General features: G+C 41.3%; 1 protein-coding gene across 1 annotated transcript in view; it reads left to right on the top strand.

Moving 5' to 3' along the window:
- Positions 1-13,761, top strand: part of LOC124619343 (protein CASC3-like) — a 110,752-nt gene that overhangs the window by 24,578 nt on the left and 72,413 nt on the right. The window contains exon 2 of the mRNA XM_047145660.1: positions 8,384-8,554. Coding sequence (XP_047001616.1) covers positions 8,384-8,554 — 171 coding nt within the window. The remainder of the gene's footprint in view (positions 1-8,383; positions 8,555-13,761) is intronic.

The raw sequence follows: 13,761 nt of genomic DNA, 5'->3' as shown, positions 1-13,761 counted from the left end.
TCTTTTTAGGTACCAGGCCCCAACAGCTGTCCCCGGTGTTACCATAAATGGCGAGGTATGTACCGACGCAAATGCGATTGCCGAGCACTTTGCTCGAACCTCTGCATCGGAGAATTACCCGCCAGCCTTACGCACTCAAACAGCGGCTGGAAGGGAACATCCTCTCATTCACTACATGCTGCAGTGAATTCTATAACGTCCCATTTACAGATTGGGAGCTCCTCAGTGCCCTTGCACATTGCCCCGACACAGCTCCTGGGCCTGATTGCATCCACAGCCAGACGATTAAACATCTCTCATCTGACTACAAGCGACATTTTCTCGTCATCTTCAACTGGATCTGGTGTGATGACGTCTTTCCTTCGCAATGGCAGGAGAGCACCATCATTCTGTTGCTCAAACCCAATAAAAACTGCTTGATGTGGATAGCTATTGGTCCATCAGCCTCACCAACGTTCTTTGTAAGCTGCTGGAACGTATGGTATGTCGGCAGTTGGGTTGGGTCCTGGAATCAGGTGGCTTGCTGGCTCCATGTCAGGGCGGCTTCTGCCAGGGTCGCTCTACCACTGATAATCTTGTGTCCATCTAGTCTGCATCCGAACAGCCTTTTCCAGACGGCAACACTTGATTGCTGTCTCTTTTTGACTTACGTAAAGCATACGACACAACTTGGCGACGTCATATCCTTGCCACATTTGTATGAGTGGGGTCTCCGGGGATCACTCCAGATTTTTATCCAAAACTTCCTATCGCTCCGTACTTTCCATGTCCAAGTTGGTGACTGCCATAGTTCCATCCATATCCAGGAGAATGGAGTCCCGCAGGGCTCTGTATTGAGTCTCTCTCTATTTTAAGTGGCCATTAACGGTCTAGCAGCGGCTGTCGGGCCCTCCGTCTCACCTTCTCTGTATGCAGATGACTTCTGCATTTCGTACTGCTGCTCCAGTGATGTTGTTACTAAGCGGTGCCTCGAGGGAGCCATCCACAAGGCATAGTCGTGGGCTCTAGCACTTCCATCAGTGTCATACCATTCATCTGGAACCCGCACTTTACCTTAATGACAATCCACTCACTGTAGTGTAGACACACAAATTCGTAGGACTGGTTTTCGATGCTCAATTGACTTGGCTCCCTCATCTTAATCAGCTTAAGCAGAAGTGCTGGCAGCACTTCAATGCCCTCCGTTGCCTGAGCAACACCAATTGGACTGCAGATCGCTGTACGCTGCTGCAGCTCCACAGAACCCTTGTCCAATCCCGAATTGACTGTGGGAGTGTGGTTTATGGTTCGGCAGCACCAATTAGGCTGCAGATCGCTGTACGCTGCTGTAGCTCTACAGAACCCTTGTCCAATCCCGAATTGACTGTGGGAGTGTGGTTTATGGTTCAGCAGCGCCTTCGGCATTGCATGTACTTGACCCTGTGCACCACTGTGGGGTTCAATTAGCGACAGGAGCTTTTAGGACAAGTCCGGTGACCAGTGTACTGGTGGAGGCTGGTGTCCCTCCCCTGCAGATCATATGTGCGCAACTGCTCGCCAGCTATGCAGCATACATTCATAGTTCCCCTGAGCATCTGAATTACCATCTCGTTTTCCCGCCCATGGCATCTCCCTCATGAATGTCCCAGATCGGGGCTAACCATTGTGGTTCATGTGCGGTCCCTTCTCTCTGAACTGGAGTCCTTCCCTTTACCACCCCTACTTGCAGTCTGTTCACGTATGCCTCCATGGTGTACGCCTCGGCTGCAGCTTTGTCTGGACCTTTTGCATGGCCCTAAGGACTCAGTTAACCCCGCCACTCTCCGCTGTCACTTCCTCTTGATTCTTTATGTGTTCTGAAGCTCTGAAGTGGTTTACACCGACGGCTCAATGGCTGACGGTCACATAGGTTTCGCATATGTTCATCGAGGACATGTTGAGCAGCACTCCTTGCCAGTTGGCTGCTGTGTTTCCACTGCAGAGCTGGCGGCCATACTTCGTGCTCTTGAGTACATCTGCTCATGCCCTGGCAACTCATTTCTCCTGTGTACTGACTCACTGAGCAGCCTACAAGCTATCGACCAGTGCTACCCTCGCCACCCTCTGGTAGCGTCCATTCAGGAGTCCATCTATGCCCTGGAACAATACCTCCGTTTCGTGGTGTTTGTGTGGACCCCAGAACCATCGGAATCCCCAGCAATGAACTCACCTACAGGCTGCCCAAGCAGGCGATGCGGAAACCGCTTCTGGAGATAGGCATCTCCGAAGCTGACCTGCGTTCTTTCTTACACTGCAGGGTTTTCCAGCTTTGGCAGACGGAATGGCATAACAGCATGCACAACAATCTGCATGTCATTAAGCAGACTATGAGTGTGTGGAAGTCTTCCATGCAGACCTCTCGCAGGGAATCAGTTGTCCTCTGCCGGCTCCACATTGGCCATACGTGGCTAACGCATGGTTGCAAGGACCCATCTCAGTGGCGCTGTGGCTCCGAAATGACAGTCGTCCACCTCTTCCTGGACTGCCCACTTTTAGATGCTCTGCGGCAGGCTTTTAACTTTCCCAGCGCCCTGCCTTCGGTGTTGGGTGACAATGCCTCCACAGCAGCTTTAATTTTATCCGTGAGAGTGGGTTTTATACTTCTATGTAGGTTTTAGCGCATGTCCTTTGTCCCTCCGTGTCCTCCACCCTAGTGCTTTTAGGGTGGAGATCTTAATGTGTTGCAGAGTGGCTGGCTTTCCCTTTTTATTCACATGGTTGGCCAGCCACTGTAATCTGCTTTCATGTTTTACTCCCTTCTGTTTCTAGTGTCTCTCTGTTGTTTTCTTGTCCTCTTTTTGTTCCTTTTAGTATTCGTTGCCTTCCCTTTGTTCTTGTGGCTTTTCCTTTCTTTCCGTTTTGTGTTATATGTTTCATCTGTTTTATTCTCACCTTTGTGGTATTGTTTTATTTGGAACAAGGGACCGATGACCTCGTAGTTTGGTCCCTTCTCTCTCTTTAAACAAACCAACCAACCATACTGAACAGAATTGGGGAGAAGAGGGATTTGTGGCACAACTTGACTAGAAGAACAGATCAATTGGTAGGACACATTATGAGGCACCAAGGGATCTTCAGTTTAGTATTGGAGGGCAGCTTATAGGGTAAAAATCACAGAGGGAGACTGAGAGATGATTGCACTAAGCAGATTGAGAAGGATGTAGATTGCAGAAGTTACTTGAAGAAGCTTGCACAGGATAGAGTAGCACGGAGAGCTGCATCAAACCAGTCTCTGGACTGAAGACCACAACACACCAGTGTTAACCTTGATTTTCTTTCCAAACTGAGTTTCATGCAAGTTACAAGTTTTTGTTTTGTCCTTAGAAAATATATACTTCTGAAATGAAAAAAGTTATCTTCAGACAACTAAAAATACCGCACTCCTTCTAACTACACAAGGTTCATTTGAGATAAATCAACTTGAGTTAACGCCAGAGCATTTTCAGCCATCTTTCTATTGGTTGGATGATATTTGTGATGTTGTTTGCCATAAAATGTTAAGAAGGAACCAGGAATATTCCACTTCTAAAGAACCCTGGCACATATACTTAATTATGAAACAGACTAAAAAGTATGTTTAATAAACATACCAGGAAGCATAATAGACAATGATGAAAATATCAGAGTGCATGATATGTAACATTTTAAGATTTTAGTGATAATCTCATTTTTCGGATCTGAAAACATGGGAAGTTCAAACGTGTTTTAGGATACTGAGGCCCGGAAACAAACAGTTGTTGTATCCTGCTACTAGTGCCAGTGAATGTGAACGCCGAGTGTAGTGTCGCTATGTATGTGCATTTAAATCGACTGCCAACTGTATCAGCTCAGGTCGGTTCCTAGAGGCCACCACTAGATAGTGTGCACAGTCTCTACTGCGCCATGTATCTGCGACTTGCATCTGTATATGCACGGAGCAGTGCTGACTCCTCTCACTATGTTCTTTTAGTTTGTACCACTCACATCAGTTCTGTGTATCACTTATGGTGCACCTTCTTTATGTTTCTTTTGTATTGTTGTGTGTAGAGTCATGAGAGGCTTATTTCCAGTATTGTTCAGAGGCTTGTGAATAAAGCCGTATTTGTGCTACCTGGATCGGTTTTATGTATTATGTGCTTATTAACAACAGGGGCCACGTACAACACCAAGGAGTGGACAATCATATAATGGTGATATCACCAACAAGATGTCTTCTGGTAAATGAGATTTTACGTGACTGATCAACATGATCTTCAATCCATACATTCTATTGTGCTACTTGCGAGTAAATCTGTGGGACTGCTATGTGATATACCCTTTGAATCTCCCTCAGTTTTCTTTTAATGTATTGTTCATAGGTAGGACCATATCTCTAGTTTTGTAAAACGAACCGATCTTGCCAAGATGGTCAGTGAAATATGTTTCTCGTTTGTGTCTAATGGCATTGTATTGATTTACTTTAGTTGTAGGGCTACAAGATATTCACAAAAATTCCTACAAGCTGCATAGAGAAAACATTAGATTTGAATTGGGCTAGGGAACCAGCCAGCTTTAGAAATAGACGGGGCGAAAATGGACCATTTGCAAGTTGTGAAAAAATATAGATTGGAATAACTGCCACAAGTTCGCCACTCTCTGTGGGTTTCATAGATTTTGAAAAAGCTTCTGTTTCTAATTCAGCTAAACCTGTTCCGTCAGCCTTTGGGGAACAAAGGCATTGATTCTGAACAATATATAATTCAGTTGTACAGCTTTCTGCTAGCTTCGTCATGATGGTAAAAATACAGAATTGAAAGAGGAGTAAAGCAAGGAAATTTTACATCACCATAGATATTGACAGCAGTTCTAAAGTAATTCATATGATTGTAGAGTAAGATAATTCAACTAAGAAACAAAGCAGCAATTGGCCTACTTGGTAATGGAACATTTCTGAATGACATTTGATTTACAGATGACATTGTACTGTTTGCCTCCAGTGGCAGATGAACTTCAACAACTAATGGAAGAATTAATGGGAACAAGGTTGAAAGTAGGGCTGAAAATCAATTACTATCAGACAAAACAAAAATTGTAGCCAATATATGAGTATATAGCAAGGGAACTAGTAAAAGTTAAGCATTGTTGTTGTTGTTGTGGTCTTCAGTCCTGAGACTGGTTTGATGCAGCTCTCCATGCTACTCTATCCTGTGCAAGCTTCTTCATCTCCCAGTACCTACTGCAACCTACATCCTTCTGAATCTGCTTAGTGTACTGATCTCTTGGTCTCCCTCTGATTTTTACCCTCCACGCTGCCCTCCAATGCTAAATTTGTGATCCCTTGATGCCTCAAAACATGTCCTACACAACTTGACTAGAAGAAGTTAAGCATGTGTTATAGAAAAAGCTGAGTTTGTGCATTTAGGGTAGGTGAAGGAAGCAACTGGATGCATAGCAAAAGCAATAAACGGAGGAGCAAAACTGGTCTGGAGTGCTTTTGGTAAACTAAATAAGCTTTCCAAAAGTAAGATTCCAATTTGTCCAAAAAAGGAAAGCATACCATATGTTTTTATCGCCAGTTTTCACTTATTATTATGAATCTTGGACTTTTAATGCAAAAACCGTTCAAAACCAAGGCTTATTCTGAGAAATGGAGCAGAGAATGCTGGAGTTTAATAATAATGACAGGAAAACTATGAATTGGGGAACAATCAGGAGTAGGTGACATAGGTAGGGCTGTAATGGAAGTCGAATGCAGTTGGGGGGACTTGTTGCCTGGTGAATGGGTCTTTGTCTTTTCTTATCTCTTGGTACCTTACAGAGGTGATATCCTAGTGGAATGGGTGTAGCTGACTTTAGAAAACATATGAGAATAATTTGGATTTCTATATCTGAAGGTTGTAAAAACTGGAATAATTCAGAGCTGGTCTAATGCAGCAGTGTGTACTAAGTGACAGCTGATTGCTGTTATGATAAGGCTCTCTCTCTCTCTCTCTCTCTCTCTCTCTCTCTCTCTCTCTCTCTCTCTCTCTCACTTCCATTAGAGTCTCTTTTCTTGATTGACTCTGTGCAGAGTATGTATCTCAGGCTGAATGGTCCAACTTATAATTTACATTATTTCATTAAATCTGTTCCGACTGGCTGACTGCTGCCTGAAAGGCAGTACGTGGAGCAGTCTGATTGTAGGACATGGGATAATGGGATCAGCATTTCTCAATCCCTCTAGCCATTATTACCAGTGGATAAATACCGATGATGTCGCTACTTCTTTATTTGAGCAGCTCTTCTTTTGGCCTCATATGAGGCTGAGTGCACCCCATTCCTGATGTACTTTCTTCAGAAAGGACACACACACACACACACACACACACACACACAAAAAAAACAACTTGCGCATGCTTGACTGCAGTCTCTGGCTGCTGAGGCCTCAGCAGCCAGACACTGTGTGTGTGTGTGTGTGTGTGTGTGTGTGTGTGTGTGTGTGTGTGTGTGTGTGTGTGTGTGCGTGCGTGTAAAGCTCACTTTCTGACAATCTTTTTGTTGTGCCTATCTGCGAGTCAGCGTCTCCACTATTATGGTCAGTAGCTACTATCCTTTTCATAATATTGTTACATTCCATCCTGGATTTACCATTGTCCAAGCTGGATAAAAGTAGTTTATGACTGATGTGATTACTTGACTCTATCAAAGTTTATTTGCAAAAGCCAGAATTGGAGAGTTTTTCTTCACAAGACATCCATGTTACAACTGCATATTTAAATTATTAGTTTACTGTGTAGCTTACCCTCTAACTGACAGAGGAGTACCATATAAAAAAACTTTCGCAAGTCCTGAAACAAGCCATTCACCTTACTGTTGTTATTAATTGTCTCATGAATCACACAAATGAGAGAAACTGCATTGCAGACACTTGTCGCTTCGGAAATTGTACATTCATAATCATAGCACTGGTTATATTTGAGAAGAGCCACCATTGAGAACAGAGAAGTCTCATAATGTCGCTGTATAGGGAACTGTCATCACTGATAGTAATTGGGTTAATTTGTTTTTCATAATTCTCATGTAATTGACTTTTCCACTGTCCAAGCTACTGAGGAACAGCTGTTACTACTATGATAATCTGGAATAAATGACAAAAAGAGCCTACTAAATGAAACAAAATTACTAGAAATTTCTTTTGTTTTGTGCAGACCAATTTTTTCACTGATATTTAGCAAGTATGTTATAACATTGCAGAACATAATAACTTCATGTTATCTATGGAGGTACTACAGGCTGTAGGAACACAATACACATTTTGTATTGGGACACTTTACTCACCTTCAGTAGGATGGCAGCTCAAATTCCCATCTGATATTCCTGATTTAAGTTTTCTGTACTTTCCCTGAAGCTCCATAAGGCAAATAATGGATTGGTTCTTAGGAGATAGCCAAAGCAAATTTCCTTCCCTAATTTGAACTTGTGCTGTCTCTAATGACCTCATATCTGATGGATAGGATGTTAAAAAATCTTGCTGTACATTCAGTAAATAAAATTAAAATGATAGAGGCAAAAAAAAGAAAAAGAAAAAAACTTTAAATTACAGCCACCCCATAACAAAGTATCAGCTGCTTTTACTGCTCCTAGTTTGATAACCTGAAACACATTTCGTGTAGACTAATTTGCAAGTTCCTCTGATTTTACAGTTTGTTGATAATTGTTATCAACATACTGCAATATTATATGCAACTGAGGATGACAGGATTACAGAACTTGAAGTAGTTCCTCTAAGCTACCCTTCCCATATTTTATATGCCTTTAATAACAGTGGTGTTCATATGATGTGAAGCTTTAACCTATCCTTCCCCCCCTCCTGCACTCTTTCAGTCACCTCCTTTCCCCTCACTGTGCCCCCCCTCCTCCCCCCCGCCATCATTACCTGTTCTCTTCTCCCCTACTGTTCCTGTACAGTGAACCACCGTTCCCATCCCTGTGCCATACCTCTCTCAGTTAGTATTCAGAGACACTGATTGCAGCCTGTTTTTGTAAAGTAACACATGACAGCAGGCATACAGAAATGCACAGTGTGCTCAATACTTTTTGTGATACTGTTAAAAATACTTGTAAATTTGTAACTGCTGATAGTGTGTAGAAAGGAACAAAGAAATAGTTTCATACATGTTAGTAATATATTTACGGTGTAGGGTGCAGCTGACTCTACATGCATAGAAATGAAAGTGTGATGTAGGTAAAAAAATGTAGGAAACAAACTAAAACAGTTACATACATCTCTTGAAGACTTGTTCTATCTTGTCATGAAGTTTATGGGTGGTCTTTTTACTTACTTTTCACTATCCTGATACCTAAACTCTAATAAAATTACTGTTTGCCTTAAAATGATCATACTATGAAGCTTCTTCCATTTTTCCAGGAAACAGATGGCACAATAAGTACTGAAGGTCAAAAATCTTACGAATATGATGGAACAGTGGATAATGATGGTGATGACTCCAGATCAGATTGTTCGCCCCCAAGGGATGGAGATGATGGAGACAGTGACAGTATTGTAATTGAATATGAAAGAGAAGAAGGTGATGGACAGGTACTTATATTTCTCTACTTACATTACTTTCCAAATCTTTGTTATTTTATTTGTTCAATACTTTGAATTAATATGATATCCTGCGTCATAAATGGAAAAAAGGCAGTTCTGAAAAGTTTCTGTATATTAGTACAAAAACTGTAGACCATCCCATTTTCGGGACATCGGTATAATTAGCTATCAAAGTGCACAATATTATTTTAGTACAGAAAACTATAATAAATATCATGAACAAAATAAAGACATTGTTTGTAATATTACTGAATATCTATTCAACAATGAAAACAATCAATTTTGACACAATAATTAAATTGGATAGATAAAAAATCTACTCACCGAGCAGCCACAGAACAGGCACATAAAAGAAGATTGTAACTAAGGAATCTTTTGGAGCCAGTGACTCTCTCTTCAGGCAGGAGGGGTGAAGGGAAAGGAATGGAGAGGTATAGGAAAAGGAGTAGATTTCAGGAAAGTCACTCAGAACCGCAGGTCAGGGGAGATGTACCGCACGGGATGAGAAGGAACGAGTCTTTTCTTCTCGTCCCATGAGGTAAGTCTCCCCTGACACCCGGTTCTGGGTGACTTTTGCATCATCTTTTCATCAATTAAGATCTTTGAATGAAATATGCCAAATTTACCAAATATCTTCTCTGCTTGTATTTCAAAGTATAACCTCAGTTTGTACTTCTTGTCACTTCTCTCTGCTTTGGAGTTGTCATTCAGGTGAACGAAAAAGCGGTACATATTTGTAGCAAGGAATACAAAATAAAATTAAGGTATTGTAATAAAAAGCAATGAGTAGAAGAAAAATTACCTTTGATACCTTTACAGGATGTATACAACCCGGGACAACCTGGAAATCCGGGAAAAACCCGGGAATTTTTTCATCCGGGAGAAAACCGGGGAAAACCCGGGAATTTTTCATTGTTTTAGCTTTCGGTTAAATTTTTGTAATTTTGACTGCAGAATTGATTTTCTAGCAAAGAACGTTATTGTATCCTGCTACTGAAGAATGATACTGCAGCAATAAAATATAAACGAAAGGGAAAAAAATAAAACTTTAGTGGCAAAGGAAATGTGCAATTTACAACGAAACCCCGTGCACGCACAAGCTTCTGCAAATAGCAAAAATATGTCAAAGGCCATAGGGCGCAGACTGTAATTCTTCGTAACAATGAACTGCTTGCTATGAACATGACGTCACAACTGTTCACATTAGGTTCGTTTGACCCGTTGCCAGCTGTCTGTTGCGCTTGCGCATGTGACTCGCGTATAAGCAGTACCTTCTCCCGCTACTTGAAGTTTGGCTGTTAGCTGTATCGGTAGTAGCAGCAAGCAGCCAGATGCAAACGAGAAAAATTTTTCTCCCGCGCCCTAGCTGCCAGATTCGCGCTTGCACAAAGTTGTCTGAGTTGTAGTGGGGAGGGGGTTAACTTGCACGTGATCCGTGTTTATGTTAAGTGATTTCGCTGCTTCTCTTTGTTTACGGCTCCCACGTCAAATGAAAACAAAACGGATTTCTGTGGCTGTGAACTATCAAGTGTATTAAAACACATTCACATAATTACGGAGGGCAAAAATGTATTATTAATTTCAGTTTTCAGATTTTATTTTATTTCCAAGTTAGCAGCAGTCAAGCATTAATCGCCTTGCAGAACAATGAAGTTATTTTTGCAAGTTTGCTAAAGAAATTTGGCTTGATTAATCTTTCCGCTGAGCCGATCATTTTATTTGACACGAAGTGTTTCATTCTACAGTATTGGCTAGTTCCAACTGTTCACTGAATTTTAAGTGCACGTTATCATCTTTTGCCATGTATGGCATTATGCCATAATAAAGAACCAAAAATGAGATTGTATAGTACTGGTAATCCAAGAAAATTTACATCCCAAAAACCACACTAAAAAGCTTAATATCAGACGGGACCTGCTTCATTGTGAATCTGGAAAAAGCCAATTTGCACTTCAAGCTGAATTATGCATTTTAGTATGGTTTACGAAATTCCAATGCTCCTTGGAGTATCCTCTGATGCCCTGTATCTTTTATGGTGTAATCTAAGCTCTCTTAGTGCTTTATACACACGAACATGCGGGCTTCCTACATCACTGCAGTTGCACACGCACACTAATGTCTGTTTTCTGGCGCTCTCTGGCAACTGGTAAATCGAACCTATTTCTAACAGTCTCCGGATAGTATTGCGAAAGGTGGTTAGAAAAAGATGAATTATGTTGAGTGTTAGAAAGTGGGATGGATATCTAAATCACAGAGCATTCGAAACTGAACAGTTTGAGGACCAGCCACTTAAAAAAATTTCGAGCCGCGAGACATTTATGTCATAATTTTAAATTTACTGGCATATTTGTGTGATGTATCTTAAAGTATAACACACGCAAAAAAAGATCAATATTACATGTGAAAGCTTAGCTTCTGTTGTAGCGTGTTAATCTTAGAGACCAATATTGTATGTGAAAGCTTAGCTTTTCTTGTAGATATATGGTACTGTGTACATTAATGTAAACCGTTAACTTTTCGTCTTGTGTGTTCGTGCTATGTAACAAGTGATGTTGCTATTGGCTGACTAAAACACGTGTCCTCTGCTCTGAATAGCTGCTGTCATCGGCTGGCGATATCTCGTGGCTTGAGATATGACTTGCTTACAGAAGGACATATCAATTCGGTTTCAACGCTCCGGAAACTAACGCGCTGTGTTTGGTGCAATTCGAATTTGTACTTTGGTAATATGAAAATATGCAGCGTATATGTTGCTGCAAAACAAAGGTCTTTCCAAAACTTCTCTGCCCCGTCCTTTTTTTTTCCCGGGAATTTCTACGCGATTGTATAAGACGTTAACCATTCAAAGGATTGATAAGTTTTACAGTTCCGAGGGAAAATCTACAGAAAACGTACTGTCACTTAGCACGGAAAAAGTGTATTTTCGCCCGGGAAAAAGCATATTTTTTAAACGGGATACCAGGGAATAATCCGGGAATTTTTTTTCCTTGTCCCCGTATACACCCTGCTTTAGCAAATATTTGTATATTGTTTCACATTGCATAATGCATTTAAATGTAAGTACAGTTATTGTTATTAATCAGTTAGTCATCTGCTCACACGGACAACACAACAACCCTTCATCAGGTGATTACAGTGTCACAATTCTGAAGTCGCTGAGGGTGGCAGCAATATGACACAGTGAACACTTAACACGAAGTGTCCCAAATGGTGCCGACTTTCAGTGACCAGTACTTGGGTGGGTTGTTGGCTAACTTATGGTGCCATTACTGTAGCTTATTTACCAATTAATAATAAGTCCGGTACACATGTGGCCCGATGAGCTGCTTGCGAGAAAAGAATTTTTTCGACCACTGTCCTGGATATTTTGCAACATAATGTTCATTGTTCTTACCTGCTTCATTATTGTTTGTGTACATGTGTTCACATTTATACCATTTATATGTGTATTTTTTTGTGTATAGTGCACCACCTTCCATTCCAAACTCTGATGCTTTGGAGGTAAATAGGTAACATTAGCGCCATCCCCGCTGGTTATAAGTTCTGAAACGTGTGCTTCATCATGTGTCATATAGTCATTGTCCAGTGCATTTTCTTCAATGTCTTCTTCATCTGTTCCCTCCATTTCCAAACAGACTGTTCCTTGATGCAAGATATGTACTATCAACCTGTCATTTCTTTCCTGTCCTGTTTGATTCAGCACCACTCTACTCATCTAAATCTTCAGCAGTCTTCTGTAGCACTACATTTACAAAGCCCTTCTTTTACTTATGCGCTGTTAATTGTACGCATTTCATTTCCATACAAGGCTATTCTCCACCCAAATACTTTCATAGTAGATTTAATAACACACAAATGAATATTACACATTAACGAAAATATTTCTCTATTTCAGAAAGGCATTTCTCACTATTGCCAGGCTGGATTTTCTATCCTTCAGTTATTATCAGTTATTTTGCTTTCCAGATAGCACAATCCATCTACTAGTGGTGTTTAACATCCTGATCTGATTCCCTCAGCATCACTTGATTTAATTCAACAACATGCCATTGGCTTTGTGGTGCTTTAGATGATGGTATTCTCATAACTACTTTTCAAGACACTGTCGATTCCATTCTACTGAGTGTCCAAGTCCTTAGCCATTTGTGTGACAGAATTACAATTACAATGACATTGAAACTTCCTGGCAGATTAAAACTGTGTGCCAGACTGAGACTCGAACTCAGGACCTTTACCTTTCGCAGGCACGTACTCTACCATCTGAGCTACCCAAGCACGACTCATGCCCCATCCTCACAGCCCTCGATCTGCCATTACCTCATCTCCCACCTCCCAAACTTCACAGAAGCTCTCCTGTGAACCTTGCAGAACTAGCATTCCTGAGGATGGGGCGTGAGTCGCGCTTAGGTAGCTCAGATGGTGGAGCATTTGTGCACGAAAGGCAAAGGTCCCGCTTTCGAGTCTCGGTCCAGCACACAGTTTTAATCTGCCAGGAAGTTTCATACCGGCACATACTCCACTGCAGAGTGAAAAGATCTCATTCTGGATACAATGACATCGACAAACCTTGAAGATTTTATTCTTTATTTTAATCTTTAATCAGCTTTCCAAATTGATTGCCTTTACTGCAAAGAATCTGTAACTGGGGTAAGCCTATCCCTGTGTCAACAACAGTTTCCCCTTAATGTCCATCAACTCCCATAACTTCAGTCTGGTTTCTGCACAAATTGTAGATAATCTTATCCTCCATTTTTTGCAATTCCTACTGCCTTCAAAATTTCAAAGTATATATTCAAGTCTGTATCGTTAAAAGCTTTCTCTAAATCCACAAATGCTGGCCAAGTAAGTTTATCTTTCTTCAGACTATGTTCTAAGATAAGTCCTAGGGTTTGTATTGGCTCGTGTGTTGTAACGTGCCTGGCTGTATCCTTGTATTAGTGCCACTTAAAGTTCACGTCACAACCGGATGTACCGGTATTGAAACATTTCCTCACCCAGTAGATAGTGCGCAGTGTTCTCGACCTACCTTGCTTTGTTTATTCAATATTGTCTTCCCGGTAGCTGCATCCGTCTCACATAAAACACACTGAAATTAAGAAGCCAGGATCCTAGATTAAGTTTTCCAAAATCAAAAGTCAAGACCGTACTCATTGTTGAACATTTATGACAACCACAGTGCGATTTATTTGTTATCA

This window comes from Schistocerca americana, chromosome 6 (genome assembly GCF_021461395.2).
Source record: "Schistocerca americana isolate TAMUIC-IGC-003095 chromosome 6, iqSchAmer2.1, whole genome shotgun sequence".
Classification (NCBI taxonomy): domain Eukaryota; kingdom Metazoa; phylum Arthropoda; class Insecta; order Orthoptera; family Acrididae; genus Schistocerca; species Schistocerca americana.
This window is presented reverse-complemented; position numbering and strand designations above follow the sequence as displayed.